The sequence below is a fragment of the Myxocyprinus asiaticus genome, chromosome 11 (assembly GCF_019703515.2).
Source record: "Myxocyprinus asiaticus isolate MX2 ecotype Aquarium Trade chromosome 11, UBuf_Myxa_2, whole genome shotgun sequence".
Taxonomy (NCBI): domain Eukaryota; kingdom Metazoa; phylum Chordata; class Actinopteri; order Cypriniformes; family Catostomidae; genus Myxocyprinus; species Myxocyprinus asiaticus.
Window position 1 is genome coordinate 15,459,637 of NC_059354.1, and position 26,419 is coordinate 15,486,055.

Consider the following 26,419-nt stretch of genomic DNA (forward strand, 5'->3'; position numbering starts at 1 on the left):
GCAATGGAAATTTTTCAGAAGCCACACATGAATGCATTTTCTCACTTGAAAACTCTTTCAGTGAAACAAAAGCAGATGCCTATTGTGATGAGAACATGGAGGGAGGTCTGTAAACATTCCCCAAGATGTTTGTTTGTTCTGGGTCCCTTCTCTCTCACAAATGCTAGAGGGCAGAGATGAAGACAAGAGTTACGTTTTACTATGAGGCAGAATTTCTTGCAGAGAGACGATGCTATCGAGTCCAAGCCCTTTTCTGTGCTTGTCTTTCATTTCTCATGAACTAGCTATGTGACAGTAGTTTTTGAAGATGTGAGACTGAATAGTCTGAATAATAAAACTGACATAAAACATACAGTACATACATAAAGAACTGTGTCCAAACTGGTAGTGCATTACAGCATGGATGTAACCATTTCACAACAGTACGAGGCCTTAAAAAGACACAGCACTAAAGAGGAAAGTGTGAATGTATGTGTGTGTGTTTCTGAGTACATACGCAAGTGGGCTTTATCTTCTGTGGTGTTGCTTTTGGTGCTGTGTTGTATTTATAGCCCATCTTGATAGAAAGAGGCTGCCCAAACCCTACCACTCAAATTAGTCACCCCATAGGTAGAGTAATTTAATCAGGAGTGCATGCAGCCCCAACCAAGAGCCATCACATTCAGTCTGGACAGACACTTCACACAGAAAGGCTGCACAACTCCTGAGGTAAGGACCACAGACACTTGTGCCCATACAAGTAGATTACTAACATCTAACCTCACTGCTACAACAGAAGACACTCGTATAACCATTCATAGCTAAATTTGTGTGTTATCTGTCAAAATGACCATGTGTGCCACTATGCGTTAAGAGAATCCCTCTATCCTCAAATGCACTTTCTTTTGTGTTTTGGACATACTACCTCTCTCAATACCTCATCCAATTTTTTACGCTTTTTTAACATTTGTCATTCTGTGGAATCGCATGTAACAAGTGAAAAAGTCTCTACTCCAGGCAACTGTATGCATTTGGTCTCTCTAAAGTATCTTTTTCAAGTCTGGATCAAAAACTGGATGATATTTTTTTTTTTTTTTTTCTAAAATACGTTGATAGTTATGGCATGCCCGTGAACTACATAAAGACTTCTTAAAATTCCCAAGAATGCATAAAGGAAGTTGTGCCTTGCAAGTGCTGTGACTGGTCACCATTTGAGTTTTTAATCATTAATAATCATCTTTTGCTTTCCCTAGTATATTTTAAATGGTTCTGCAGTGTGGCAAATGGATTTTTAAAAGCTTAAAATAACTCATAGAGCCTCCTAATTAATATGAGCTCATAAAAATGGTAAAATATGAATATGGTATAATATCTATAAAACAAGCTGAATTTGTTTCAGTAGTGTTAGAAAGAATATAGCATGTTACAACATAGAACATATCATGTGATAGGACAGCTTCCCAAAGGTATTTGATGCTGTATTTAACTTGTACCTGCAAACAGAATCATGTAGATTAAGCATGTATTTTCTAATGTATTAGAATTTTACACAGTGTGACATTTGATAAAGTGCCCAAACAAGAAATGTTTAATGGAATTTCTTTGCCTAACAGTCATCAGTTATGCTTCTTGTGGATTGATAGCATTAGGACTGGATTTAACACCAGCCTCCATTGCAGGAAAGCATTACAGCGACATTGTGGAGGACAAACTAAGATAAGATTTGGGGGGGTAACTTAACTGCAATAACATCAGTAATGAAAAGAATGTAGGTCTTTGTCATCTGTTTTGCTTAAAGAATTCAGCACATACTGACTGATTGAAACAGAAAAGAATTAATTTCACAGTGGCATTGGCATTGTGTTAACAAGTTGCCATAGCCATCGTATGTGACACTCAAGGTATACAGTATGACAGCTATAAGTCCCTGTAAAAGCCTTTATGGGAGGATGAAAGGCACGGTGGACATTTATAGAGTCATGATGGGTGGTCAGACTCTTGTCTCACTCTCTCCATGGTTATGGATTGTGCTGGAGCAGGAATGAAGTGTGAAGGTCTTGTGTGTGGGGGGTGCAAACATGAGGGCTTAATCTTAGGGGAGATAGTCTTCCATCAACCTGTCTGCAATGTCTTTTTAGTGACCTCTAAAAGCATTCCATTTGTATTTCAGACATCCATTATACTCTGTTCTAACTAGTGTTTTGTGATGTGTTTATGTGGTAGCACTTGTAAAGGTCTCTGAACATAGTTTAGGATAAAATAAATAAAAAAATAAAAACGGTTTAGAGAAATACCAGGTCATGTAAAATAGCATACATCTTGAGACCAGATCTTATATTTAATCTCAGACTACCAAGTGAGTTGGTGACAATGTCAACAAAATTTCTAACAAAACTCTGGAATTTGTAAAAGGGATTGAGTTGCAACAGAAAAAAGATCAAGAAAAATCAAGAATTTTTAAATTACATATAATATAACTTGACACTTAGGCTTTAACACAGGTTTAAAAAATGTGATGAACGGATGGTAGCAATGATATAATCAGATGTTTTGCATAATAGTCTTGACTAAGGTGGAAAATATAATTGTAAAGGTTCTGTATTTACTGTCTATTTGTTGTTTTCAAGTGTTCAGTGGTGTTGTCCTACCAAAAAAAGTGGTTGCAAACGGAACACAAGTTTTATCAAAAAACAAATATTTTCGTCAAATATGTGTGGCACAATTATTGGAACCCTTTTATGAAATACTTTTTGCAACCTCCCTTTGCCAATATATCAGCTCTTCTCTTGTAGTCTTCTCCTGTAATGTCTAATGAGGTTGGAGAACACATGGCAAGGGATCTGAGACCATTCCTTCATTCAGAATCTCTCCAGATCCTTCAAATTCCGAGGTCAACGCTGGTGGACTCTCTTCTTCAGTTCACCCCACAGGTTTTCTATGGGGTTCAGGTCAGGGGACTGGGATGGCTATGGCAGAACCTTGATTTTGAAAATTTTTTATGTTCATTGTAATATTTGTTTTGGATCATTGTCCTGCTGGAAGGGCCTATTTTAAGCTTTCTGGCAGAGGCAGTCAGGTTTTGATTTTTTATCTGTTGGTATTTGATAGAGTCCATGATGCCATGTATAGGAACAAGATGTCCAGGACCTCTGGCATAAAAGCTCTATTTTTGTTTTATCGGACCATAGAACCCGGTCCTATTTGAAGTTCCAGTAGTGTCTGGCAAATTGAAGATGCTTGAGTTTGTTGTTGGATGAGAGCAGAGGCTTTTTGTGATGTAGGTGATGACTGATTTTAGTTTTGGAGACTTTCTGACTCCAAGACCCAACTAATTACAGCAATTCTCCAACTTTAATTCTTGGAGAATTTTTGGCCACTCAAACCATCCTCCTCACCGAAAGAGGAGACAATATAGACCAGGCCGATTCTTTACATCTCCAGTTGATTGAAACGTCTTACTTATTGTCCTGATGGTGGAAATGGGCGTTTTCAATGCTTTAGCTATTTTCTTATAGCCACTTCCCATTTTGTGAAGCTCAACAACCTTTTCCCGCATGTCATAACTTTTTTCTTTGGTCTTACCCATAGCAATGGATGACTAAGAGAATTTGGCCTGTGTGTTACCTCATATTTATACCCCTGTGAAACAGGAAGTCATGGCTGAACAATTTCATGTTCCTAGTCACACAGGTGTACTAAAAATAAAAAAAATATGAATTGGAATATACTTCAGATATATTTTACTCAAAATAATTTCTAGAGGTGCCAATAACTGTGGCAAACATATTTTGGAGAAAAATATTTATATAATTATGAGATTTTCCCCCCATTTCAATTAGTTTACTTCAATTAAAGGTTAGATATTTGTGAATATTTTGAATTAAAGATCAAAAGTATAAACAATAAAGACATATTATTCACAGCCTTGTTTGCTCATATTTACCAAGGGTGCCAATATTTTTGGCCACAGCTGTAAATGGGAAGTGTCAGGGTGGACAATAACAGGGTGGACATTCAGTGGATAAATTATCCACTACATGATCTGTGATTGATATCTAGCAAACATATTTGTAAACTAATATTGATGATTTTATTTTTGTAAGCATACTGTAAATACTGTATATTGACATTTTAAAATTACATTAATTTCCCACATATCTTCCCAATGTTATACTTGACAACATATGACTAATACCACAAAATAAAGGACAACATAAATAAAACAAAAAAGTAGGCTTCAAATAACTAAAATAATAATAATAATAACTGCAGAATGGCTGATGTCTACCTCCATTGTGTGATGTCATTTCATAAGATATATCTTCAACAAAAGGTCATAGTATCATGACATAACAGGGTGGACAATAAATCAAGGGACACACAAAAAACCTCCACTATCAGGGTTAAAATTACACATTTACCACAAACTAATACATTTAGTGAGAGAATGTAACACTAAACTCTTAACTGTATCCAATGATTTAGCACTTATTTTTGTCAAAGATATCTGACGTGCAGTTTTGGGGACATGAGGAAATGACACTTTGCAATAGAAAAAGTTTTCAATTATTTAAAATGTAACTTTTAAGCCCACAGAAGTGTGTAACATTATAAATAGTCCTTATTCTTTTTAACAAGCCTATTAAAATTGAAATCGGTTGAAATTAAACAATAGAAATACCACACACATTTACATAACGTAACCTCGGTTCCCTGAGATGAAGGGAATGAGACATTGCATTCTGCTAACATATATGGGGAAGTGTCCTCCTACACAACCTAGTGGAAACCTCTCTACAATAACAGCAATATTCTAGAATTGACTATGGTGTTTGAGCCCCGCCTTTTTAGGCACGAAGCTCTCCGTTATAAAAGCTGGCGTGCAAACACCATTCCTCAGAATTTTCTGACTGAGGAATAAAGAGTGCATGGCTCGCACCTCAAAGAACTCAGAGTCTTGTAGTGTGGCCAGCATTCACAATGTCTTGTTCCCTTCATCTCAGGAAACTGAGGTTACGTACACCAGACATGAATTGTCAACTGACAGTGCTTGCAAATCACCAATCCATATTACTGAGGCCAAAGCCAGCAGTGATGCGGTCTTAAGGGAAAGCACACGCAATTCAACATAGTTGTGTTAGGTCCCAAGTCGGGGCTTTAGTGGCCATACGTGGGCCAGCACGGAGCATCAAATAGAGCGGCTTTTTCTGCGTCATGCATTTCCGGAGGGTCAGCCAATATACACTATAGAATATAAAATAAAATAAGCATTTAACAAGACATTATGAAAAGAAAAAAAAAAATACTGTGACTGAAGTACATTAAGGCAGTAATTGGTTTCTGAGGGTGTGCACTTCAAAAATGGATTTTGCTGCAACTGATGCATGATTGTCCTCCCGCAGTAACACCTGCATTTGGTCTGTTTCTGCTGAACTGGAAAACTGTGGCATGAGGTTTGAGAGTTTGTCAAAGTATTTCTCTCTCACCTCTGTAAATTTCTCACAGTGAAGGAGAAAGTGTGTCTCTGTCTCAATCTCACCAGTGTCACAGTGGCTCAGACTCGTTCTTTCTTTGAAAGCCACGTTTGTCTGTGTCTCCCTTTTTCTATGGCCAGACTGTGATCACTGAGTCTGTATTTGGTGAGGATCCGTCTCTCTTTTGGATCTATTACAGTGTGGAGATTATACTTTCTGTTTAGGGTCTCTCTCTCTCTCTCTCTCTCTCTCTCTCTCTCTCTCTCTCTCTCTCTCTCTCTCTCTCTCTCTCTCCTCTCTCTCTCTCTCTCTCTCTCTCTCTCTCTCACTCTCTGTCCACACACTGACGGCAGTGACAATGGTTGTCAGGGGCAGGGAATGTTAGAATTCAAGTGATAATGCAACAATTACAACAAAGAATCGTTATACGCAAACAGCCCTGGGAAAAAGTAAGCATATGGCGTATACGTGCGTATGGCCCCGACTACACCACTGCAAGTGTTATATATTAAATATTCAGATCAGTAATCATTCAATATGAATTTTTAGTACCAGTTTTTAAACTAATACACCCCTCCCCTCACTAGAATATGTGGAAAAATTAATGCACTGATTTATACCCTGAACGAGAGAAAACAGGAGAAGGAGTGGGTCCAGACCTTCCATAAGGGTAATAATAACAAATTCGATTAGAATAACATGATTTACTTTGAGAATATTAGAGGAAACAGAGGAATGAACTGCAGGAAAGGAGAAAGTAAACATCAAAGTTCAAAAAAAAGTTTTCTCTCTTTTGAGAGAATTTAGACTTTGATGTTTACTTTTTTAAAGTTTTCTTTTACTTTGTGCTTAATTAAAACTTAATCTATGCAGTTTCACTGATATTGTGAAAATTCAGTGCAAACAAAATTGAAAAAAATAAACCTTGAATAAGTCAGTAAATTAATCATCTCATTCATTGTAAGAGTCTTGCTGCCTTCCTGAATATTATTTTTTTTATTTGTTTGTTTGTTTGTTTTACTTCCTACTGCATATTTTCCAAGGCAAATGTATCAGGCCATTTCCAATATTTGTAGCTCCGGATTAGGTGGTTTACAGTCAGCACTGATAAAAGAGTATTTCATCTGCAACGACAACTGCCAAAAATGCTTCAAAACAGTGATATTTGTAGTTAGCTGATTGACAGACTGGCTCATATCCGCAAACGCTCCTGAATTTTTCAACCCTCCTTCCGTTGTATTCTTAATTCACAATTTTTCCTGATAAACTCTGATAAACTCTGATTTTCTGCATTCCAAAAATCTCCCTATTTTTCACAATTCGATGATGCCAGGTATGGACTGGCTAGTTTCCCGATAAGCACGGACAGCTCCCTTAACTCGTTTTTTTTTTTTTGCTGTTTACAAAGCCTAGGATTGTCACAGGTGTGATTCAGAAAACCTCTTTCAGTGATACCTGTCAGATAGTAGGGACATTTTATGTGTGGTATTCCCCCAAAATCTCTTACAACCCCATTCATTTGTTCTGTATCAAAAGCAAAACAACACTTTCTAATCCAATTGAGAACAATTAGAGCAAACAGGCCAGTGCTGAGAAAGTATCAGTTCTTTAGTAACTCAGAATTCAACAGACAAAATATTAAAGGAATAATTCACCCAAAAATAAAAAAAAAATGGTCATAATTTACTCACCCTCATGCCGTTCAAAACCCATATAACTTTCTTTATGAATATATCGGTCTGTCTTTTCAATACAATGGCCATTGATAGTGACTCACTTAAAAGATGAAAAAGGACCCAAAAGTATCAAAAAAATGGTCCATGCAGCTCGTTCTTCACATTCCAAGTCTTCTGAAGGCAGGCAATAGGTTTTGGTGAGAAACAACCTGAAATTAAAGTTGTCTGGCTCTAAAAATTCTTACTTGAACACGCATGCCACTGTGGACAAATGAATGAGCTTCTCTCATGCACTCACGAGAGCGCAACGGACATCAAGACTTTCACTGAAAACTACTTAAATTTTGGGTTGTTTCTCACCGAAATCTATCATACAATTTCAGAAGACTTGCAATACGGCACAAAAAGCTGCATAGACTACTTTTATGATGCCTTTGGGTCTTTTTTAAAGCTTTATAGTGAGACACTATCCACCGCCACTGTATTGAAAAGATGGGATGGTATACTCATTAAATCATCTCCTTTTGTGTTCCTCATAAAAAAAAGAAAGTCATATGGATGTGGAATGGCATGAGGGTGAGTAAATTACGATAGAATTTTCCTTTTGGGTAAACTATTCCTTTAATGCAAAACATGTCTTCTTGACATATTAGTGTCAGGCTCAATTTTTGTCATGTGCTTAGAGCCATGGAGAACCTATTTCCATGACTTCAGAGTGTAGGAGGCAGAACTGATGGATTGGGGTGAGACAGTATAAGAAAATATGGCCAGAATGACCTGCAGTTTGTTATTTTGATGGAAAAGGAAAGAACTGAGATGGCTTGCCAGTTGGATAAAGAACGGAAGAATGCCTGAAGAAGTGAGACAGCAGAAAAGGGCAAGACAAACAGGAAGTAGAAGAGGGGGGAGAGATGGACTGACTGTGCAAGAGAAAATAATTTTCTTATAAGGATTTTAGAAGCGTGCTTCTCCTGGTTTCCACCATCTGCTGCCTTTTATGGTCAAACACTGGAGGGGGATTTGGTACAGTAAGTCCGGGCCGGACCGGGGCTCAGTCAGACACGCTCAGAGCAGGATAGCAGGGCGCTGGGGAGCAGGGAGGTAACGTGCATGGGCCACTGGGGACATCTGAGGCAGTGGCACAGTCAGAGCAGGACAGCTGGCATTGAGTGAGGTGGCACTATGTGCCACAGGGCTCATGGGAACAATACGCACAGGGTCAAGTCCAGGATACAAACAGCTGCGTGAGTAGACTTTATTCCATTCAGTATAAATCACAATCTCTACAGCTCTCTGTAACGTTACCTGACAATAACTGTCTCAACTGCAAAGATTCAAACTGGACACCAAGATTTCTTTATTGCTTTCAGACAGATTTGGAATCAGACTAAAGTTTGTTTTAACAGTAATTGTGTGGCCTGTAATAGGAATTCTGTGATTGTTCTCAGAAAAGATCCATTCATGGTGATGTTTATTGCTAATCACATCCATGCCATCACAGGCACATTTACACACACACACTTGCACACTCAGATACACACAATGTAATCGCTGACAGCTGGAGGTGAGATAATAGGCTGGATACGATGGTATGATGTCGTACACTATGGAATTCCAGCGTGCTCCATCCAACACTGAGAATGACTGGTGCCTGATGGGAACTGACTGAAGAACAAATAGTGACAAAAAGAGCTTTTGAAAACTTTAAGTTCTGATGTTGTGGTTGACAAAATCTGATATATCTACTCTGATGTACTAACACTTTTACCTTCATCTGTTCTTTCTTTGTTTCTTTTGGAACTTGGCATTTCCATATTAATAAGAATTATATATACATACTGTATACAGTATACAGTGGACTCTAAAGGTCTGAGAGTCACTACTGAAATCATTTTTTGCATTTGTTTTGCATTTTTTTTTTGTTATCAGCATAACAATTTGAGTGAAAAATGTAATTGAAAAATTAACATGAATTTCACAATTTCTTGTACAAGTGAGTTTGCCAATATCATGGTCAATAAAATAATTTTGCTTGACAAAGAAATAGTGCAAAATCCTACATATAACTTCTGAAACTCTGCTAGAATTTAAAACAAATAATAATAATCTCAGATTGTCTGTGTGATCTCAGATTTTTGGACCTCATAGTATAGAAAATATATAAATATAGTTTATATACAAAAAACAAAAGAGAGAGAGAGAGAGAGAGAGAGAGAGAGAGAGAGAGAGAGAGAGAGAGAGAGAGAGAGAGACTTACTATCTCACAGTAATAGTTTGTGAGGGTTTTAGCAAAATTACTATCATATTAACACTGCTTCTAATCTATGGATGCAAAATTACTCAAAGTTAAAAAAGAAAGAAAGAAATAATTAAATATATAATGAAATTGTTTAAAAACTGACTATTTGCACCCCTGTGTAAATAGCATCTGCCACACAGTGCAGCTATTTGCACCCCAATAGTCTGGTGAAACCACAGGAATATATAACTAACCTATAGATGTTGCTGCAGTGGTGTGGGGTGTAAAGACGGTGTGAATGAGAAATGTTGTCATAGCAGTCATGGTTCGAATCCGTGTTTTGACCCACTCTTTTTCCCATCCGATTTCCTGTTTCCACTCTTAATATTTCCTTTAATACTACTTAAAATAATAGATAAAAATGAATATAAATGTTGATTTCATCGCAGAGATTTGGTCACGGTGAATGTCGGGGAGTACGGTTTGATCTGGAGGTGGGGTCTGTCGATCACACTCGTTCCCGCGGCTCGGCATCACTTGTGTGTAAATTGCATCACAGTATTATGAATACTGTAGTAACCATGTTTTTTTTTTTTTTTTGGCAGAAACCATAGTTTTAATGCAATCAACCATGGTGTTACTACAGTAATATGTTGTTAATATAGGAATCATGGTTAATTTTGAGGTTACTGTAAATTAACAACAAAATATCATGGTGAAACTGGTTACTGTAGTAAAACCAAGGTTATTTTTTCTAAGGTAAGGTTAGGTTTAGGGGTAGGGCTTGTTGAATAAACACAATAAACATGCTGTAGTGATGCCCATATATTGTATCTTAGTATTTAAATATGGGTGCAAATAGTTTCTGACAATATTTGCACTAGAGTGCAATTAGTATCTAACATTAATTGCACCAGGGTTGGGGTGCGAATAATATCTGCCACTATTTGCACTTGGGTGTAAATACCATATACCATTTTTTGCACCAGGGTGCAAAAAGCATCTGCCTTAAATTAATAATTAAAACATAATTAAATCATCATTAAATTATTTTTTCATTTAAGCACAAGCTTTGTGTCTTTTCATTTTCAGGGGTATCTCGCTCAACAGCACTGGGCTTCACCTTTCAAAGTAAATTTCTTTGGACTGCTTACATGCTGAGCCAAAGAGAAAATCTCAAAAGAATGAATGATTACTCACCCATCTGCTTTGATTGGCATGTCGCTTATGCTCTTGCTTAAAAAGATCAGAAAACAAGTTCTAAATTGAAAATGGATGCAGAGAGCTATTCTGTTAATATGAAAATAGATTCTCTTGTGCTGAAATGAAATACATGGGAGATTTTATATACAGATTTAATGATTAAACTATGTATTTAAAGATTTATTAAAATATTTATTGACTCGATTTTGAGGCTGATTTGGCCTTCTATAACAATCTCCTCATCAGAAGGTCTCAAGTTTTCTCTCGTTAACTCAAACTGTCTTTATCACTTTTTCCCTTTGCTAATTCAGGACTGACAGGGAGAAGTAAAGATGACTGAGCGTTATGATTGTCACTACTGTAAGGAATCCCTGTTTGGGAAGAAGTATGTCCTTCGTGAGGAGAATCCATACTGTGTGAAGTGCTATGAGAGCCTCTACTCCAACACCTGTGAGGAGTGCAAGAAACCCATCGGCTGCAACAGCAGGGTAACATCATTTAAACCCCTTACGGTACCATATACAAAAAATAAAAACAATTTTTTTTTAAATATAGACCCAGTGAGGATGAAAAGTAACCTCTATGTTGTCTCACAGAGCTGGATTTTTGACTTAAGGCACCTATTACTGTCTTTTCTGGCCAAAAAATGCCCAATTAAACAGGAAGAGATCATCTGAATGACATGTAAAACAACCAACCACAGTTCAGTTTGTTTTTATGTGGCATTTAGGAGTGGATTATATACTGAAATATATTATACAACAGTTAGTTCCGGTCCTTAATTTCACTCACTGATGCGTTCAGTGACCATTTCTGGAGATTGCATATTGCTGCCAGAAGGTGGCGATGAAAAATCATCTTGAGTGTTCTGTGTGAGTCATTCAATCATTGACTCAACTGATTCCTTAAAAAGCAGAGTATAAAAATAGAGTCATGCACCACTGAAACAATGATGCAACAAAAACACTGCTTCATTAAAGGGATAGTTCAGCCAAAAATAAAAATTCTCTCATCATTTACTCACCCTTATGTTATCCCAGATGTGTATGACTTCCATTCTTTAGCAGAACACAAAGATGTTTAGAAGAATATCTCAGCTTTATAGGTCCATACAATGCAAGTGAACGGTGACCAGAACAAATTACATAAAGGAGGCATACATTTAATCCATATGACTCCAGTTATTAAATCCATGTCTTCTGAAGTGATATGATAGGTGTGGGTGAGAAACAGATCAATATTTAAGTCCTTTTTTACTATCAATCTCCACCTTTGACCAGCCCCAACCAGTAGGTGGCTGAAGTGAAAGTGAAAGTGTAGATTTACAGTTAGGAAAGGACTTAAATATTGATCTGTTTCTCACCCACATCTATCATATCACTTCAGAAGACATGGATTTAACCACTGGAGTTGTATGGATTACTTTTATATACTGCCTTTTGGGCCTTCAAAGTTCTGGTGTCCTTTCACTCTATGAGGACCTACAGAGCTGAATCTTCGTTTGTGTTTTGCAGAAGGAAGCCATACACATCTGGGATGGCACGAGGGTGAGGAAATGATGAGAGAATTTTCATTTTTGGGTGAACTATCCCTTTGATGAATTGAAGCCACTAGTACAATTCAGAGTATTGAGAGCAGTGCAAAGACCTGAGTTGTGCTTGACGCTTTGGCTTCTTTTAGAACTATTTTCGCTGGGGTAGAAAGAAAAGCTCGAACTGGCCAATTTTTTGTGTGAAATGTAATATCACACAATGTTATTTAATATTGTTTACTTGTTTGTTGAACTGTTGCATAAAAGTAGTATCACGAATCATACTGTTATAACGTATATGCTTGTGTGATTTTGCTTAATTATACCACTAAATAAACTGGGAGTCTATGGACAAGTGTGGAGAAAACACTATAAAATACTCAGAAACCAACATTTACAGTTCTGCTTGTGAAAATCCAGTTGACTTGCTATTAAGTGCCTCAAGCGAAAAAAAAAAACAAAAAAAACATTTTTTTTTTTTTTTTGATGCCACTAACCTGGCAAACTTTGGCAAATCGAATGGAAGTTCTTCTTTAACAGAACTCATTGTATCAGCCCATTTGTTTGTAACCAAGTTTGTTTCAAGGCAGACTGACGAAAAAACCCCTTCGCCCTAACTCCTGGAAGTCAATCATATTAGAGCTTGTCAGGTTGAGAAAGTGATTTTCATTTTTGACCTGAATTAATGTAACCTGAATTGTCATCAGAACATGTTCTCTTTCTCTTGTGCTGCTGTAGGATCTTTCCTACAAGGACCGTCATTGGCACGAGGACTGTTTCCACTGCTTCCAGTGCAAACGCTCACTGGTGGACAAGCCCTTTTCCACCAAAGACGAGCAGCTCCTGTGCACTGAGTGCTATTCTAATGAGTACTCCTCTAAATGCCATGAATGCAAGAAGACCATCATGCCTGGTAGGAGATTCTTCACTGTGGGAGGAACATTCAACTATTACCTCATATCAATACACAGTTTTATACTCAACACTGCTACAAAAACTTCATAATTCATTCAGCACCACATTCTTTCCATTCAAGCAAAGGAAAATGGTATGCATTCACACAGGGCAGACATTTGGCTAACTCTTATGAAGAAAGAAGAACTATCATTGTACAGAAATACTACAGGATAATCGTTACATCAAACGTCACCTGTTTTAAGTAACAAAGATTCATTCATTAATAAATCACTCTGGTCCTCTGCCCAGTGGATCATCATCGCACTCTTAATAACTCAGTTTTATGACCAACCACATATTTGATCATATTGATCAATCAAAATTGCTTGAATCTGTAGAAATAAATGTAACCAAGTCATAGATTTTAAACATTTTTGGTTTCTAATTAATGTAATCCATTCTCTCTGCTCACAGTCAGGATGTCTAGAAAAATAATTATACTCTGTCTGATGACTTCAATTAAATAAAATCAGGGTTGCGCGCCAGTCAGAGAATGGCTTTTAAACAGTAGTAGTACACAGAATGTCATTTTTAATCAAATTTGAATTTAAGGAAACTGAACCTCATAAAAATGTATTTAACTGCTGTAAGTGTAGTTTTTAAAACACTTTTTTTCAGTATGACAAAAAAAACAAAAAAACAACATATGATATATTTATATAAATTAAATATTATATTAATAATCAATGGTTGAAATATACAATTTTACTCAATTTAAATACATTGAATTATATTTATTTTAATTTTATCCCCTTTTCTCCCAGTTTGGAATGCCCAATTCCCATTACTTATTAGGTCTGGGTGGCGGAGGACAAGTCTCAGTTGCCTCTTATTCTGAGACAGTCAATCCACGCATCTTATCATGTGGCTCGCTGTGCATGACACTGCAGAGACTCACAAGATGTGGAGGCTCATGCTACTCTCCGCGATCCACACACAACTTACCACACGCCCCACTGAGAGCGAGAACCACTTATTGCGACCACGAGGAGGTTACCCCATGTGACTCTACCCTCCCTAGCAGCCAGGATAGTTTGGTTGCTTAGGAGACCTGGCTAGAGTCACTCAGCACACCCTGGATTCGACCTCGGTGGTAGTCAGCGTCAATACTCGCTAAGCTACCCAGGCCCCCTATTTAATTATTTTTAATACATTCGTTTAATTTTATTATCCATGGTGGAAAAACATTTCATTTCCCCAAATGCTTTATTATCAATAAATTCCAAATTTCATGTCTGTATATTTTTATGAAGTTATCTGAAAAGAATGTGGTGGATATTTTTGCTCTTTTCTGTGGTAATTGTTTTGAACTATGTCTATATGTCTAGTAGAGAAAATATATTCTGTATATCTGGGATTGCATAGGCATAATAGTCATTATTTATCAAATATGAAATTCCTGTTGTGTTACTGTGTTGAATTTCTTTAAATTGAAATTTAGTATTGCAAAATCCAGTGGGTGTGGCTAATTCAATTCAAATTTCATCACATGAATAGAGAGCCAATTCCTAAATGTATTATTTATTATTATCTGCATCTAATAAGACTATATTAAACTCAGCCTAATAAGACTATATATGCAAATTTGTATACATATCCTGTCTACAGATATAAAAATGTTATTCATAACAAACATTTGTTTGGAATATGGCATAAACTCATTATGGTCTGTACATGCTTCACTTCATGACCAAAATACTGTGGTATTTGGGATTAGATTGGTTTATTTACATGTCTCTCTCCATCTCCCTCAGGCTCAAGGAAGATGGAGCATAAAGGAAACAGCTGGCATGAGACCTGCTTTACCTGCCAACGCTGCCAGCAGCCAATTGGCACAAAGAGCTTCATCCCTAAAGACAACCAGAACTATTGCGTGCCCTGCTACGAAAAGCAGTTTGCCATGCAGTGTGTTCACTGCAAGAAGGTAAAGCCCATGTTAAACACAGCTGGCACACTATTTCATGGTTTACTAGGCTACAAGAAGTACAGCAAACATATTTCAATATTAAATCAAATTGTACAAACACCTTTTGATAATTCAGTATGAATCTTGTTTAAGATAAATCCTTCTCTTCCTTGTCTCTCTAGCCAATTACCACTGGGGGTGTGACCTACCATGACCAGCCATGGCATAAGGACTGCTTCTTGTGCACTGGCTGTAAGCAGCAGCTGTCTGGCCAGCGTTTCACCTCTCGTGATGACTTCGCCTACTGCCTCAATTGCTTCTGCAACCTGTATGCCAAGAAATGTGCCTCCTGCACCACCCCCATTAGTGGTATGCACAAACCAACATACTGTGGCCCCAAAAAGTATTTGGACACTTAAGTCACTCTGAAAATGTATAAATGTCATTGCATTATTAAACACCCAAAAATATTGTGATATCTGCAAAAAACTGATGATGATTTTCACTTGTCCGAGCCGTTTTTTTTAAATGACTCATAACCAGCTGGTGTCAAGGTGACAACATGTTTGTCATGTTTGATGTAGGACTCGGGGGAAGCAAGTACATCTCCTTTGAGGAGCGTCAGTGGCACAACGACTGTTTCAACTGCAAGAAGTGCTCAGTGTCTCTGGTAGGCAGAGGTTTTCTGACCGAGAGAGATGACATCCTGTGTCCCGAGTGTGGCAAAGACATCTGAAAGAGTGCTGTGAAGAATCCAGGCACGCATGAAAACTAAAATGTTAAAAAACCAAGGCACTGATGAATAGTAAAGCATAAAACGGTGTGTAATACAGTTAGGTGCTCCATGAAAACATAGTGCACATTGTAGTTGCAAGTATAATAGTGTAAGCATAGCAAGATGCAGATTTTCTTTGTTTGAAGAGAGGTATTTGTGCTTACATTAAATTGGGAAGATTTAGAAAAGAATATTAAAGATTAAAAAGAAAACATGCAAGGATAATGAGCATTGCTATCTCTTTAAAAATGTCTGACTTGTTTTCTGATGTGTTGCTTAACTTGTCTTAACTTACAAAGTATATTGGTCTTTCCTGTAATCAACAGTTATGGATTAACTCTTAATTAATCTTAATACCAATATCAATAAAGCTTATCTAAGCAAATTGACTCTGTGTTGTCTTTTGGGTTTTTCTTACTGAATGATTTTAAGATAGACAAGTAGAAAATACTGCCTATTGTGTTCTGAGTAATAAAAGAAATGACAAGTACAGGTCAAACATTAGTGGCATCTAGTGTTGTACAATGACCATGCAAAACAACATTCACCCTTGGCACAATATGCAAAATGTCTACATTACCTGTACCAAAAAATGTTGACTATTTATTTCATATTGCTATTCACAGTTTGAATTAAAAAGACAAGTACAATCACATGTGAACTGGTTTTGTATAGTAGATTGATGAGATTTGGTAATACATAGATAGTTTAACAAAATTTCAAGAAATTCAGCTGTAAACTTCTAAAAGAGTGCGGCAACAGTCTGTGGGTCCCATTCATGAAACACAAGCAGACCGATTTTCTGTGTACGTTTGTAAAACTATTCGTACTTAAAGGGATCGTCCACCCCAAAATTAAAATTCTCTCATCATTTACATACCAGATATGTATGACTTTCTTCTGCTGAAAACAAATAAAGTTTTTTTGAAGAACATTTTATCTCTGTAGGTCCATATAATGCAAGTGAATGGTAACCAAAACTTTGAAGCTCCGAAAAGCACATAAAGGCAACAGAAGTAATCCATAAGACTCCAGTGGTTAAATACCTATCTTCAGAAGCAATATGATAGGAGTGTGCTTAGGAAGGCTGTTTTTTATTCTCTCCCCAATTTGGAATGCCCAATTCCCAATGCGCTCCAAGTCCTCGTGGTGGCGTAGTGACTCACCTCAATCCGGATGGCGGAGGACGAATCTCAGTTGCCTCCACGTCTGTGAACATCAATCCACGCATCCTATCACGTGGCTTGTTGAGCGCGTTACCGCGGAGACGTAGCATGTGGAGGCCCACGCTATTCTCCGCAGCATCCATGCACAACTCACCACGCACCCCACCGAGAGCGAGAACCACACATTATAGTGACAACAAGGTTACTCCATGTGACTGCTTTCAATTTGGTTGCTAAGGAGACCTGGCTGGAGTCACTCAGCATGCCCTGGATTTGACCTCCAGAGGTGGAAGTCAGCGTCAATAGTCGCTGAGTTTCCCAGGCCCCCTAGGAGGGCTGTTTAAAATTGGAGATTTATAGTCAAAAGGATTTAAATGTTGATCTGTTTTGCTTTTGAAGATATTGATTTAACCACTGGATTACCATATGGATTACCTTTATGCTGCCTTTATGTGGATTTTGGAGTTTCAAAGTTCTAGCCACCATTCACTTTTATTGCAAGAAACTACAGAGCTGAAATATTCTACTAAAAATCTTTGTGTTCAGCAGAAAAAGAAAAGTCACACACATCTTCGATGTATCCCTTTAAAGTTTAGTTTTACGTTTTACGAACGATCTGTACAGACATTCATTCTGCTTGTGTGTCATAAATGATAACCTTGATGGAGTGGAGTGTTTAAAAGCAGAATAGAGGTGATAAAGGGAAAATTCTGAAACTATTTTGACTGGTCCAGTATCAACTTGTGTGTTGTACTCGGAGCAAAACCACTTTGATACTTGATCACACTTGATACAGCTGCAGTTGTTTTATACTTTAACATGGCATTTTGGGGTTTTAATTATGAATAATTTAATTAATAACTGTACTTGAACAACACTTTTGGCCCTCATTCTTATCACTGCAACAACAATTATCAATGCTCTCAGCTATTTATTTTTTTTAACCAGGATTGTTGCAATAAAAACAAAAAATTATGTTTCAATAAAACCCTCCATAATTCACAATGCTGAGAACAAAAAATATTTGCATGGACTAAGATTGATTTTTATGTCAATAATGTTTCATTATTTTCATTAAGGGACAAGTCCTTCAATATGTCCCACCTCAAATGCTTATGTAAAAAGCAAATACATTAACACAGGACAGAAAAAGTGCTCGCTATGGAATTTCCTGGGGTCTTTAATTTTCCTTTTGCAGTTAATCCTTCAAAAGAATGATGCACAACACATCTACTTCAGAACTGCATTTTGGCCTTGTGGGGGCCATAAATACAAAATGTGCTTTCAAAAACAGTCAGATAAATCAGTTAATCTAAATCTTCCTATGCCAGTAAAAACACAACAACCATACACCATGCACTAACCAGGTGTGTGATGGTAAAGCGACATTTGATAAAAGCCGTAATTTCTGCAATTTTTTTCTTGTCCTAACCAGATGCAACTCTGACAAGAAATGGGCTTTCTGTGGCATTGTGTTGGTAGCTCCACCCACTGTGATCTCATTGGTCCAAAAATCCTTTTCCTCATAATTTTACTTTAAACATCAGCTATGTTCTAATTGGCTGTGACTGTGTCATGTCACATAGTAGATTCACCTTCAGTGTGGACAGACACAAAGACAAATTGTCGCTGGAAAACGGTCACATTGTGCCTGGTTAGGACACAGACCAACACAGGCCAAGAGCATTCCTATTTGCAATCCAATTTCTCTTGGCTTGTTTGATTTGCCAACACACTTGGAAAGTTTAATCACCACAAGGAAGATCAACAAACATATTGCCAAAAAGGGGAAGAAGGGGGTACACAGTTGACACTTGTTGGTTAATTGATCAGTCCAACATACCACTGCCAGGAATATTTCAGTTCCATCAACACTACTTTAAGTCTAAAGCTGATGAGTCTCCTGGAGTAAAATGAAATGAAGGGTAAATTTCATACTGAGTTGTCTGAAGTACTTGGGAGAACCAATCTTTAGAGTTCAGGTGTCTCATTATGGCCCAGCAAACAGTGGCATTGACGGTCCATCATCAGTTGTGATCAGAGATTATGGCCAAGTGATATGCTGAATCTTTTTCTTCATATCCGGTGACTTAACGTCCTTCTGCTTAACAAAGAGAAAAATAAAATCAATATAGAAGAACCTAAAAAGAAACCATGCACAAAATGTTTGTTCAATTCAGATTTACTGCCAAGCAAGGGTTTGAATTCTCCATCATTTACAGATTTTTTGAAACATTGACTGATAATTTCATATGCTGTCTGACATGTTGAAAGACAAAAGATTAAAAATAAAAAAAAAACAATATTTTAACCCACTGCATCAGTTTTGACTTCACTGTGTCTCTTACACACACTACTGCTGTGTGTGTGCCCTGATTTTGCCTTGTAGTATTAAGATGTGTATTAACAGGCGCCATCACCATTAAAGCCTGGCAATACGTGTCTCTTTTGAACAACTGTGTTTGGATTTCGAGGAGAGGGTCTCTGAATTAATCACTGCATACATGATTTACATTAGTGTGTTGCTGCATAGTTAGTGTGTTACTTTGTTTTAATAAAGCGCAAAAAGTATGATAACAAAATGAAAGCATGAAAAATGTGGCACATCTTTTCAGCCAAGTACTTGCAATTATTACACGGCTCTCTGGAATACTCGATTCGGATTGGTCAATGGACCCATCCAGCAGTCTGATATTTCTCTGTAACAACTGCACATCCACGTATCAGACCACTCATTTGGGTTCTGCGAGCCATCTCTCCTGCTTCTTGGATCACGGTGCAATCTCCACAAATAAGCTAATAAAATTATTTCAACTCTAGTCATGTCCATTTATTTGTTTATTTGGCAAGAAGTCTTGTACTAGGCTGAATAATGAGGAGTCAGATGGTCATTTTCAGATGGCTGTTCAGCGATTTCTTCTCAAATTACATAATTTTAACACAAATCAATATTTTATGTCCATGTATTTATTTATTTGGTTAGTAGCCATGTAATAAGTGGAACAATGTACAGTCAGCCGGTTCTTATAGCAAAATAAATTCCTTCAGGGTGATAAAGACCCCTCCGATCCCCTCCCCGTCGTGGTTTATTGTACGTTAATAACAGGCTGACTGTACATTCTCCATTCCTTAATCAGAGTGCAGACATTACGTTTGGAGCAGAACTGTCAGTTATTTTAGAGGAGTACCTGTATTAGAGCTTCAGAGATGTGTGTGCTTCTCATCTGACACTTTATTGTGATATTAGGCACACTAAAAACGTTCAGTGAACATGTGCATGAATGTATGCGCATATTTTACATTTTCCAATGGCACATTTATTTTCTTTTTAAGCCGCATGTAACCAGCTTAAAAGTTTAAAAATCTTGTTTTGGCATGGTCGATTGACAGGGAGAACTTCTGCCCTAGAACTGGAAGTTCTTGGGGAGTCAAAACATTTAGAACTTAAGCCAATCCATTATGATGTATATGCCATTATAATGGATGCTACGCCCCTGAATGTAACAGGCTAATTATAAAATTAAAACAAGTATGAGGGACCATGTAAATAAAAATAGACCATGATGGAACTTTTACAACTCAGTCCGTCAAAGTGACGGATAAAGATTTTTTCTAGTGTAACCTCTGCTGCCAAGAGATGACACCATCAAATACACCATCATCTACAGTGGACCCCAAAAGTATTTGGACACATAAAACACACTTAAAAGTGTCAGTGTTGACCAGTTAATAAAAAAAAAAATTTAAACAATTATTTAGAAAACTTAAGTGAGAAAGTTAGAACTGAGAAACCGTCTAGTATTATCTGTGCCACCAAAATATATTGTGGAGATATTGTGGAAGCGGGGGCGTGGCAAGCGCCAGTTTGTGAATGGAAAGGACTTGCATTTGTGTGTAATTTCTCTAACAGCTGTTCTGTGTTTCAGTGAGTGGTGCTGGGGAGATAAATAGGTGACGAGAAGCCATAGAGAGAGAGACCCAGACCTGTGTGTATGTGTGTGTTTATGTTGTCTGGAAAGAGAGAAACTAAAATAAATATCCACTTCCTCATTCCTGTGCTACCAGGGAAGTGTTACAGTGGAGCCGGAAACCTGGGATTTGTGAGGAAGATACGCCGTCATGGAGTCCTCACCCTTCACCGAACTCATCAAGACCCTCGCCAGCAACAACCAAACTCAACATCAAGCTCTGCTTGAGCTGCGTCAGGAACAGGAGCAGCGCTTCCAGGCCCAAGTGGACGATCGACAGCTGCTACGGAGCTTGATACCCCAGGGAGATTCTACCGATGTGACCCTGGCCGCCGCTCCTGCCATGTCCCACTTCACGCTCACGAAGATGGGACCAGAGGACAACCCGGAGGCATTCGTGGAGTTATTTGAGAGTGTGGCGGAAGTGTCGGGATGGCCAGTGACCCAGTGGGCATTCCGGCCACAGCTGTCGGAAGAAGCTCAACTGGCAGCCCAACAACTCCCAGTCGCCAACCTCCTGGGGTATCCGGACTTCAAACGAGCCATCTTGCAACAGGTTGGCCGGAGTCCTGAACAACATTGACAACACTTTCGCTCGCTGATGTTTAGCAAGCTTGGCCGCCTTTTCGCATTCGCCCAACAACACCGTGATGCCTGTGGGGTAGTAGAACTTGTGGTGCTGAAACAGTTCATCGCTCTGTTGCTGAGAAGAACAGCGGAATGGGTCCAGTGCCACCATCCAGAGTCACTAGACCAGGCTGTCCAACTGGCGGCGTATCCGGGGGGGCGGCGAGCCCTCTTCTCTCCCTGTGTCTCTCTATACCTGTCACCCTTCCCCTTCTACATCCTCCCTTTTCCCCATCCCTACTCCCCGGAACCGGGGGTCCCTGCCCCCAAAACCCGCTGCCCAGACACGGGGCTTCCCCAACCCTCCTATTCCCCCTGTGTCTGTCTCCTGTCCCCCACAGATTAGCGACTCCGCAGCCACTGGTGCAGGAGTAAAGCCTAGGCCAGTCTGCTGGTGCTGTGGGAATCCAGGGCATTTCCAGGACCAATGCCAGCTGATAGAGGTGGGGGCATTGGTTCAGATTCCTGACGCACCACAGACAGCTGCCGATGGAGCTGGGATGTACCAGATACCGGTGAGTATCCAAGGGGGTACAAATCAAGCCTTGGTGGATTAAGGCTGTAATCAAACCTCGATTTATCAATGCTTGGTTCAAGGCGAGGCTTTGGATGCAGCATGCCAGGTGAGGTGTGTGCATGAGGATATTCATGAATACCCTTTATTGTCCGTCATTATTCAATTTAAGGGGCAAAAGCATAGAATAGAGGCAGTGGTTAGTCCCCGCCTCACCCATTCACTGATTTTGGAGATAAATTGGCTAGCCTTTCAAATATTATTAAGGGGAATGTGTGTGGATGGGTCCTGCGCTTGGGAAACCCAGTGTGGGATGTGCGCAGTGTTAGCTGGGGAGGCGGTGCTTGAGATGTCAACGTCAGCGCCACGTCAGGGGGACGTGGAGGAAAGGGAGGGCCTTGCCCTCCTGGGCCTCTGTGGAATTCCCCTTGATAACACCCTTAGGCATGCCATCAATCAAGTGATTGATGGTCAGTGGCTTCAGCCTAACGTTGTGCTATCCTGTCCCTACTTTATGATTCTAAAAGACAGGTTGTATTGGGTGACGCAGGACACTCAGACAAAAGATACAACTACCCAAGAGTCGTCGGGAAATGCTATTCCAGGCGGCTCATCATAATGAGGGACATTTAGGGCAAGACAAAACACCGAATCATCTCATGGCCCATTTCTATTGGCCGGGCATTAGCAGGGATGTTCACTGGTGGTGTGCAACATGCCGCGATTGTCAGCTGGTGAATCCTCTGGCCAACCCAAAAGTGCCATTGCGCCCTCTTCCGCTTATTGAGGCCCACTTCGAAAGAATTGGGATGGACATTGTTGTTCCATTAGAGCAATCTGCAAGGGGGCATCGCTTTGTGCTAGTCCTGGTAGATTACACAACGCGATACCTGGAAGCGGTGCCGCTATGCAACATCTCAGCACGCAGTGTTGCGGAGGCAATCTTCCGTATTATCTCCTGAGTTGGGATCCTTGCCGAGCGCCGCTTTGTGAATGGAGAGCGAGGCCAGGGTGAATGAATGGTAAGAACTTGCACCTGTGCGTAATTTCTCTAACAGCTGTTCTGTGTTTCAGTGAGAGGCGTTGGGGAGACGAGAAGCCAGAGAGAGAGAAACCCAGAACTGTGTGTGCATGTTGTCTGGAAAAGATCGCTGAAAAGCGAGAAACTAAAATATATATCCACTGTGTGCGGTTTTTGTTACGCTGTCTCCCGCTTCCGCATTCCTGTGCTACCAGGGAAGTGTTATACACACACACACATTTTTTTTTTTCCTTTTTTATATTCATAATTTTAAGTGTGCCTAAAGTGTCCAAAACTTTTTGGGGGGCACTGAATATCACACAACACATGTGAAGCTAAAGAAACACTTTCTCCAAAATTAACTTCATACTCACAGCATTGTGAGGTTCTCCATCACTGGGGGCTGTGCGCTTTAGCTTGGGTGTCGCATTGTTGGAATATACCAGGGAATTGGCAGTGTTAGAAATATTACAGGTGCCTGAAGGGCTCTTGGGGCTGGCTCCTGGTGTTGATACTGGGGTCCTATTGTGGGAATTTGAGGATGAGGAGGAAGAACCATTTGAAGAGGATCCAGAGAGCTTGCGAATGGGGTTTGACAGACTGACACTAGACACTGGGGGCTTCAGGCGATCTGTGGTAACAGCTGCTGGCGAGGTATCATGTTTCTTCAGCTTAACACTGCCAGTGTAGGTAGAGCTGCCATCAAACACGATCAGTGGCCTCTTCCTGCCACTATCTGTGCTTGAACTGAAACAAAACAGAACCATTAAAAAAATAATAATAATATTAAAAAAAAAATATGGACATTTTAATTCAATTACAAAACAGTTACAACAGCTGACTTCAAATCATGCACTAAGTTATACTGAGAAAACAAGGACAGTCTATTATTCTTTCATTCAGTAAATGCTTTTATATGAAGTGACTTACTGTACACTTACTACATGCATGGACAGTCCCCTTTTGCAACCTGCTGTTTGGTCCCTTGCAGGAAAAGTCCACCAAAACAATGACAATTTGATCATCATTATTATTATTATTCACCCTCAAATCATTCCAAACCTGTATGCTTTCATTTTTATGTGGAACACAAAAATCTTTATGCAGACAGTTCATAATGACCACCAGATTTCACAGCCTCAGTATAGGTGAGGATTATCAGTGAATAAGACGTACATTTCAGTCTGTTACTCAAACAAAGATATCGTATGGCTTCAGAAGACTGAATATAGAACATAAATCATATGGATTTTATGGTGCTTTTGGGTCCTTACTGGAGCTTGAACACCATGGGCACTATGAACTGTCACTGTATGGCAAGAGCTAAGAAAAACTCCTTTTGTGTTCCATGGCAAAACTAAAAGCAGTTTTGGAATGACACAAGGGGTAGTAAAAAATGACAGAATTTTCTTTTTATAGTCGAACTATTCCTTTAACCACCTGGCTGCGCCTGCACTACTTATGAGGAAATTATATGCATGCAAAAGTTGTCCTCATCACACACCTGTGTGCAGTGGTGGAGCTCTGTCGCGCTCTGGTCCTCTCCATTCTCTTCCCCCAGCGTGTGTTGGGCAGATCTCTCTGCGGGAGAGGAATGACATGCCGCAGGTACATATCTGTGAGCCGGTCACGGTCCACATCATCATCGACCGGTATCCCTTTCTACAACAGAATCAGTTACTACGGTTAACAATTACTGTTGCTTTAATCATTCAGACTTAGGGCAGGTTTGTTATATATAGTAAAGATTAAAGGAAAAGACTGTCTAAAGAGAGCAAAACTATTAATATAGAAAGAACAATAATAACCAGTCCCGCTTAATTAAAACATCCATGTGCCTCCTCGTCTCACCTCATGTAAAACGAGCTGAATGAATTCTTGAGAAAGGAGCTCCGGGTGAAGCAGAAGGTCGATTTTAGAAATATCACCAGCAGCATTTGATGTAAGATTTCTCGTTCTGTCTTCCCTGTATGACGCCATGTTACTCATTCCATTTCCGGAGAGCGCAGGAAGTCATCTTCTTCTTCGCTGATATGAGGAGCGTTTAACAATAGAAAAAACATTACTGCCACCTAGAGCCAAATATGCGTTAGGACAGAATCGACAACACCTACTTGATATAATGAGGACAAAATGAAATTTGATTTACTGAACTTTTTCAGTAGAACTGACATACTTTTAGTTATCTTACGAAATAATTCCAAACTTTCACTGGCACATTCTTTTAATTCTGTGTTGATTATCTCCAACTAGCGGCAAATGAAAGCTTAAATGAATATTCAAGGTTCAATACAAGTTAAGCTCAATTGACAGAGTTTGGGGCATAGTGTTGTATACATAATAATAATAATAATAATATTAATATTAATAATTTTGACTTTTCTTTTAAGAAAGCAAAAATCTGGGTCAGGCACTTCCAATGGACGCAATGGTAGAAAGGTGCCATCCGTTTTTTATGGCAGGCTCCTCAGCCTTTTACAGGCTCCATAAGGTTAGGATTAGGGTGAAATACTTGAAATACTGTTGCTCTAAACATGAAAAATTGAATAAGTTAACTCGTACATCGTATATTTAACTTGAAATTTAACTTTTTAGCTGAATTTAAAATGACTATGTATTCTCAACATATATACTTCAAATAGAAAGAACCAACTATAGCTAGCAAGTAGCTTACTAAGTAAAGTAAATACTAGCATGCTGAAAGCATTCTAAATGGTAACACCATGCTTTAATTAGCATAGCTATTGCTCAATGAGTAAAACAATATCTGTATATACAACTTGTACCTGTCCTCAACCTAAGCTCCTCTCTTCACCGTTATGGTAACGTCCAAAACTCCAACATAACAGAAACTCTTCTAAATAACAAAACGTTAAACACTAACAAGTCTCCCCCTTTACGTTCATCTTGCACAAAGGCTTTATAGAACACTTAATTTTAACATTTACTCTCCGTGTCAAGTGCCATGCAAAGCATTCTGGAAAATAGAAATCCCCTGTTCAGTTTCAGTTAAATTTAAGTTCCTGTGAATTTAAAGAGACAAGTTCATTAAACTCAAAACAATAAAACAATTCAGGTTACTTAAAAGGTGTCAGTTTTGTGAAATCAAAAGAAAAAGTTCTAAATACTCATTAAGGTTAATTTATTTGAATTTATTTGTATGATTTGACTTTTCCCTACTCAAAACAATTAAGTCTTTTGAGCACTGGGGTTTACAGGTTTAATCTTTTAATGCCATGAAAGATTTACTAAATGTGGGTCAAAAGGGCAAACATTTGGACGTTCAGTGTTGGGCAGATTACTTGTGAATTGTAATCAGGTACTGATTACAAATTACACGACAAAAAATGCAACCAGTAATGTAATCTTGTAGATTACATCCT

General features: G+C 38.7%; 2 protein-coding genes across 4 annotated transcripts; one reads left to right on the forward strand and one right to left on the reverse strand.

Annotated features, from left to right (window-relative positions):
• Window positions 1-563: 563 nt before the first annotated feature.
• On the forward strand, window positions 564-16,129 carry LOC127448602 (four and a half LIM domains protein 2). Of its 2 annotated transcripts, none has more exons than XM_051711270.1 (6): window positions 564-708; window positions 10,883-11,059; window positions 12,841-13,015; window positions 14,814-14,983; window positions 15,148-15,334; window positions 15,550-16,129. In XM_051711270.1, exons 2-6 carry the CDS (start codon window positions 10,904-10,906, stop codon window positions 15,699-15,701), a joined length of 840 nt encoding a protein of 279 aa, XP_051567230.1. In that variant the 5' UTR covers window positions 564-708; window positions 10,883-10,903; the 3' UTR covers window positions 15,702-16,129. The 2 variants fall into 2 exon arrangements, with proteins under 2 accessions (XP_051567230.1, XP_051567228.1); XM_051711268.1 differs by lacking the exon at window positions 564-708 and adding an exon at window positions 8,118-8,373.
• A 113-nt stretch (window positions 16,130-16,242) lies between these two features.
• On the reverse strand, window positions 16,243-25,043 carry c11h2orf49 (chromosome 11 C2orf49 homolog). 2 transcript variants are annotated; one of them, XM_051711272.1, is made up of 4 exons: window positions 24,888-25,043; window positions 24,541-24,698; window positions 23,411-23,783; window positions 16,243-19,007 (listed from the first exon to the last, which is right to left on the reverse strand). In XM_051711272.1, exons 1-4 carry the CDS (start codon window positions 25,023-25,025, stop codon window positions 18,951-18,953), a joined length of 726 nt encoding a protein of 241 aa, XP_051567232.1. In that variant the 5' UTR covers window positions 25,026-25,043; the 3' UTR covers window positions 16,243-18,950. The 2 variants fall into 2 exon arrangements, with proteins under 2 accessions (XP_051567232.1, XP_051567231.1); XM_051711271.1 differs by having other exon boundaries at window positions 16,243-19,010; window positions 24,888-25,037.
• Between the last annotated feature and the right edge of the window lie 1,376 nt (window positions 25,044-26,419).

Bases quoted from the DNA above. Each gene is read 5' to 3' on its own strand.
- LOC127448602 (XM_051711270.1), top strand. From the start codon at position 10,904: ATGACTGAGCGTTATGATTGTCACTACTGTAAGGAATCCCTGTTTGGG. The intron at 14,984-15,147 runs GTAAAGCCCATG...TTGTCTCTCTAG, and splicing joins AGTGTGTTCACTGCAAGAAG to CCAATTACCACTGGGGGTGT. The intron at 15,335-15,549 runs GTATGCACAAAC...TGTTTGATGTAG, and splicing joins CTGCACCACCCCCATTAGTG to GACTCGGGGGAAGCAAGTAC.
- c11h2orf49 (XM_051711271.1), bottom strand. From the start codon at position 25,025: ATGAGTAACATGGCGTCATACAGGGAAGACAGAACGAGAAATCTTACA. The intron at 24,699-24,887 runs GTGAGACGAGGA...ATTCTGTTGTAG, and splicing joins TTCAGCTCGTTTTACATGAG to AAAGGGATACCGGTCGATGA. The intron at 19,011-23,410 runs GTGAGTATGAAG...CTCTTTGTTAAG, and splicing joins ATGGAGAACCTCACAATGCT to CAGAAGGACGTTAAGTCACC.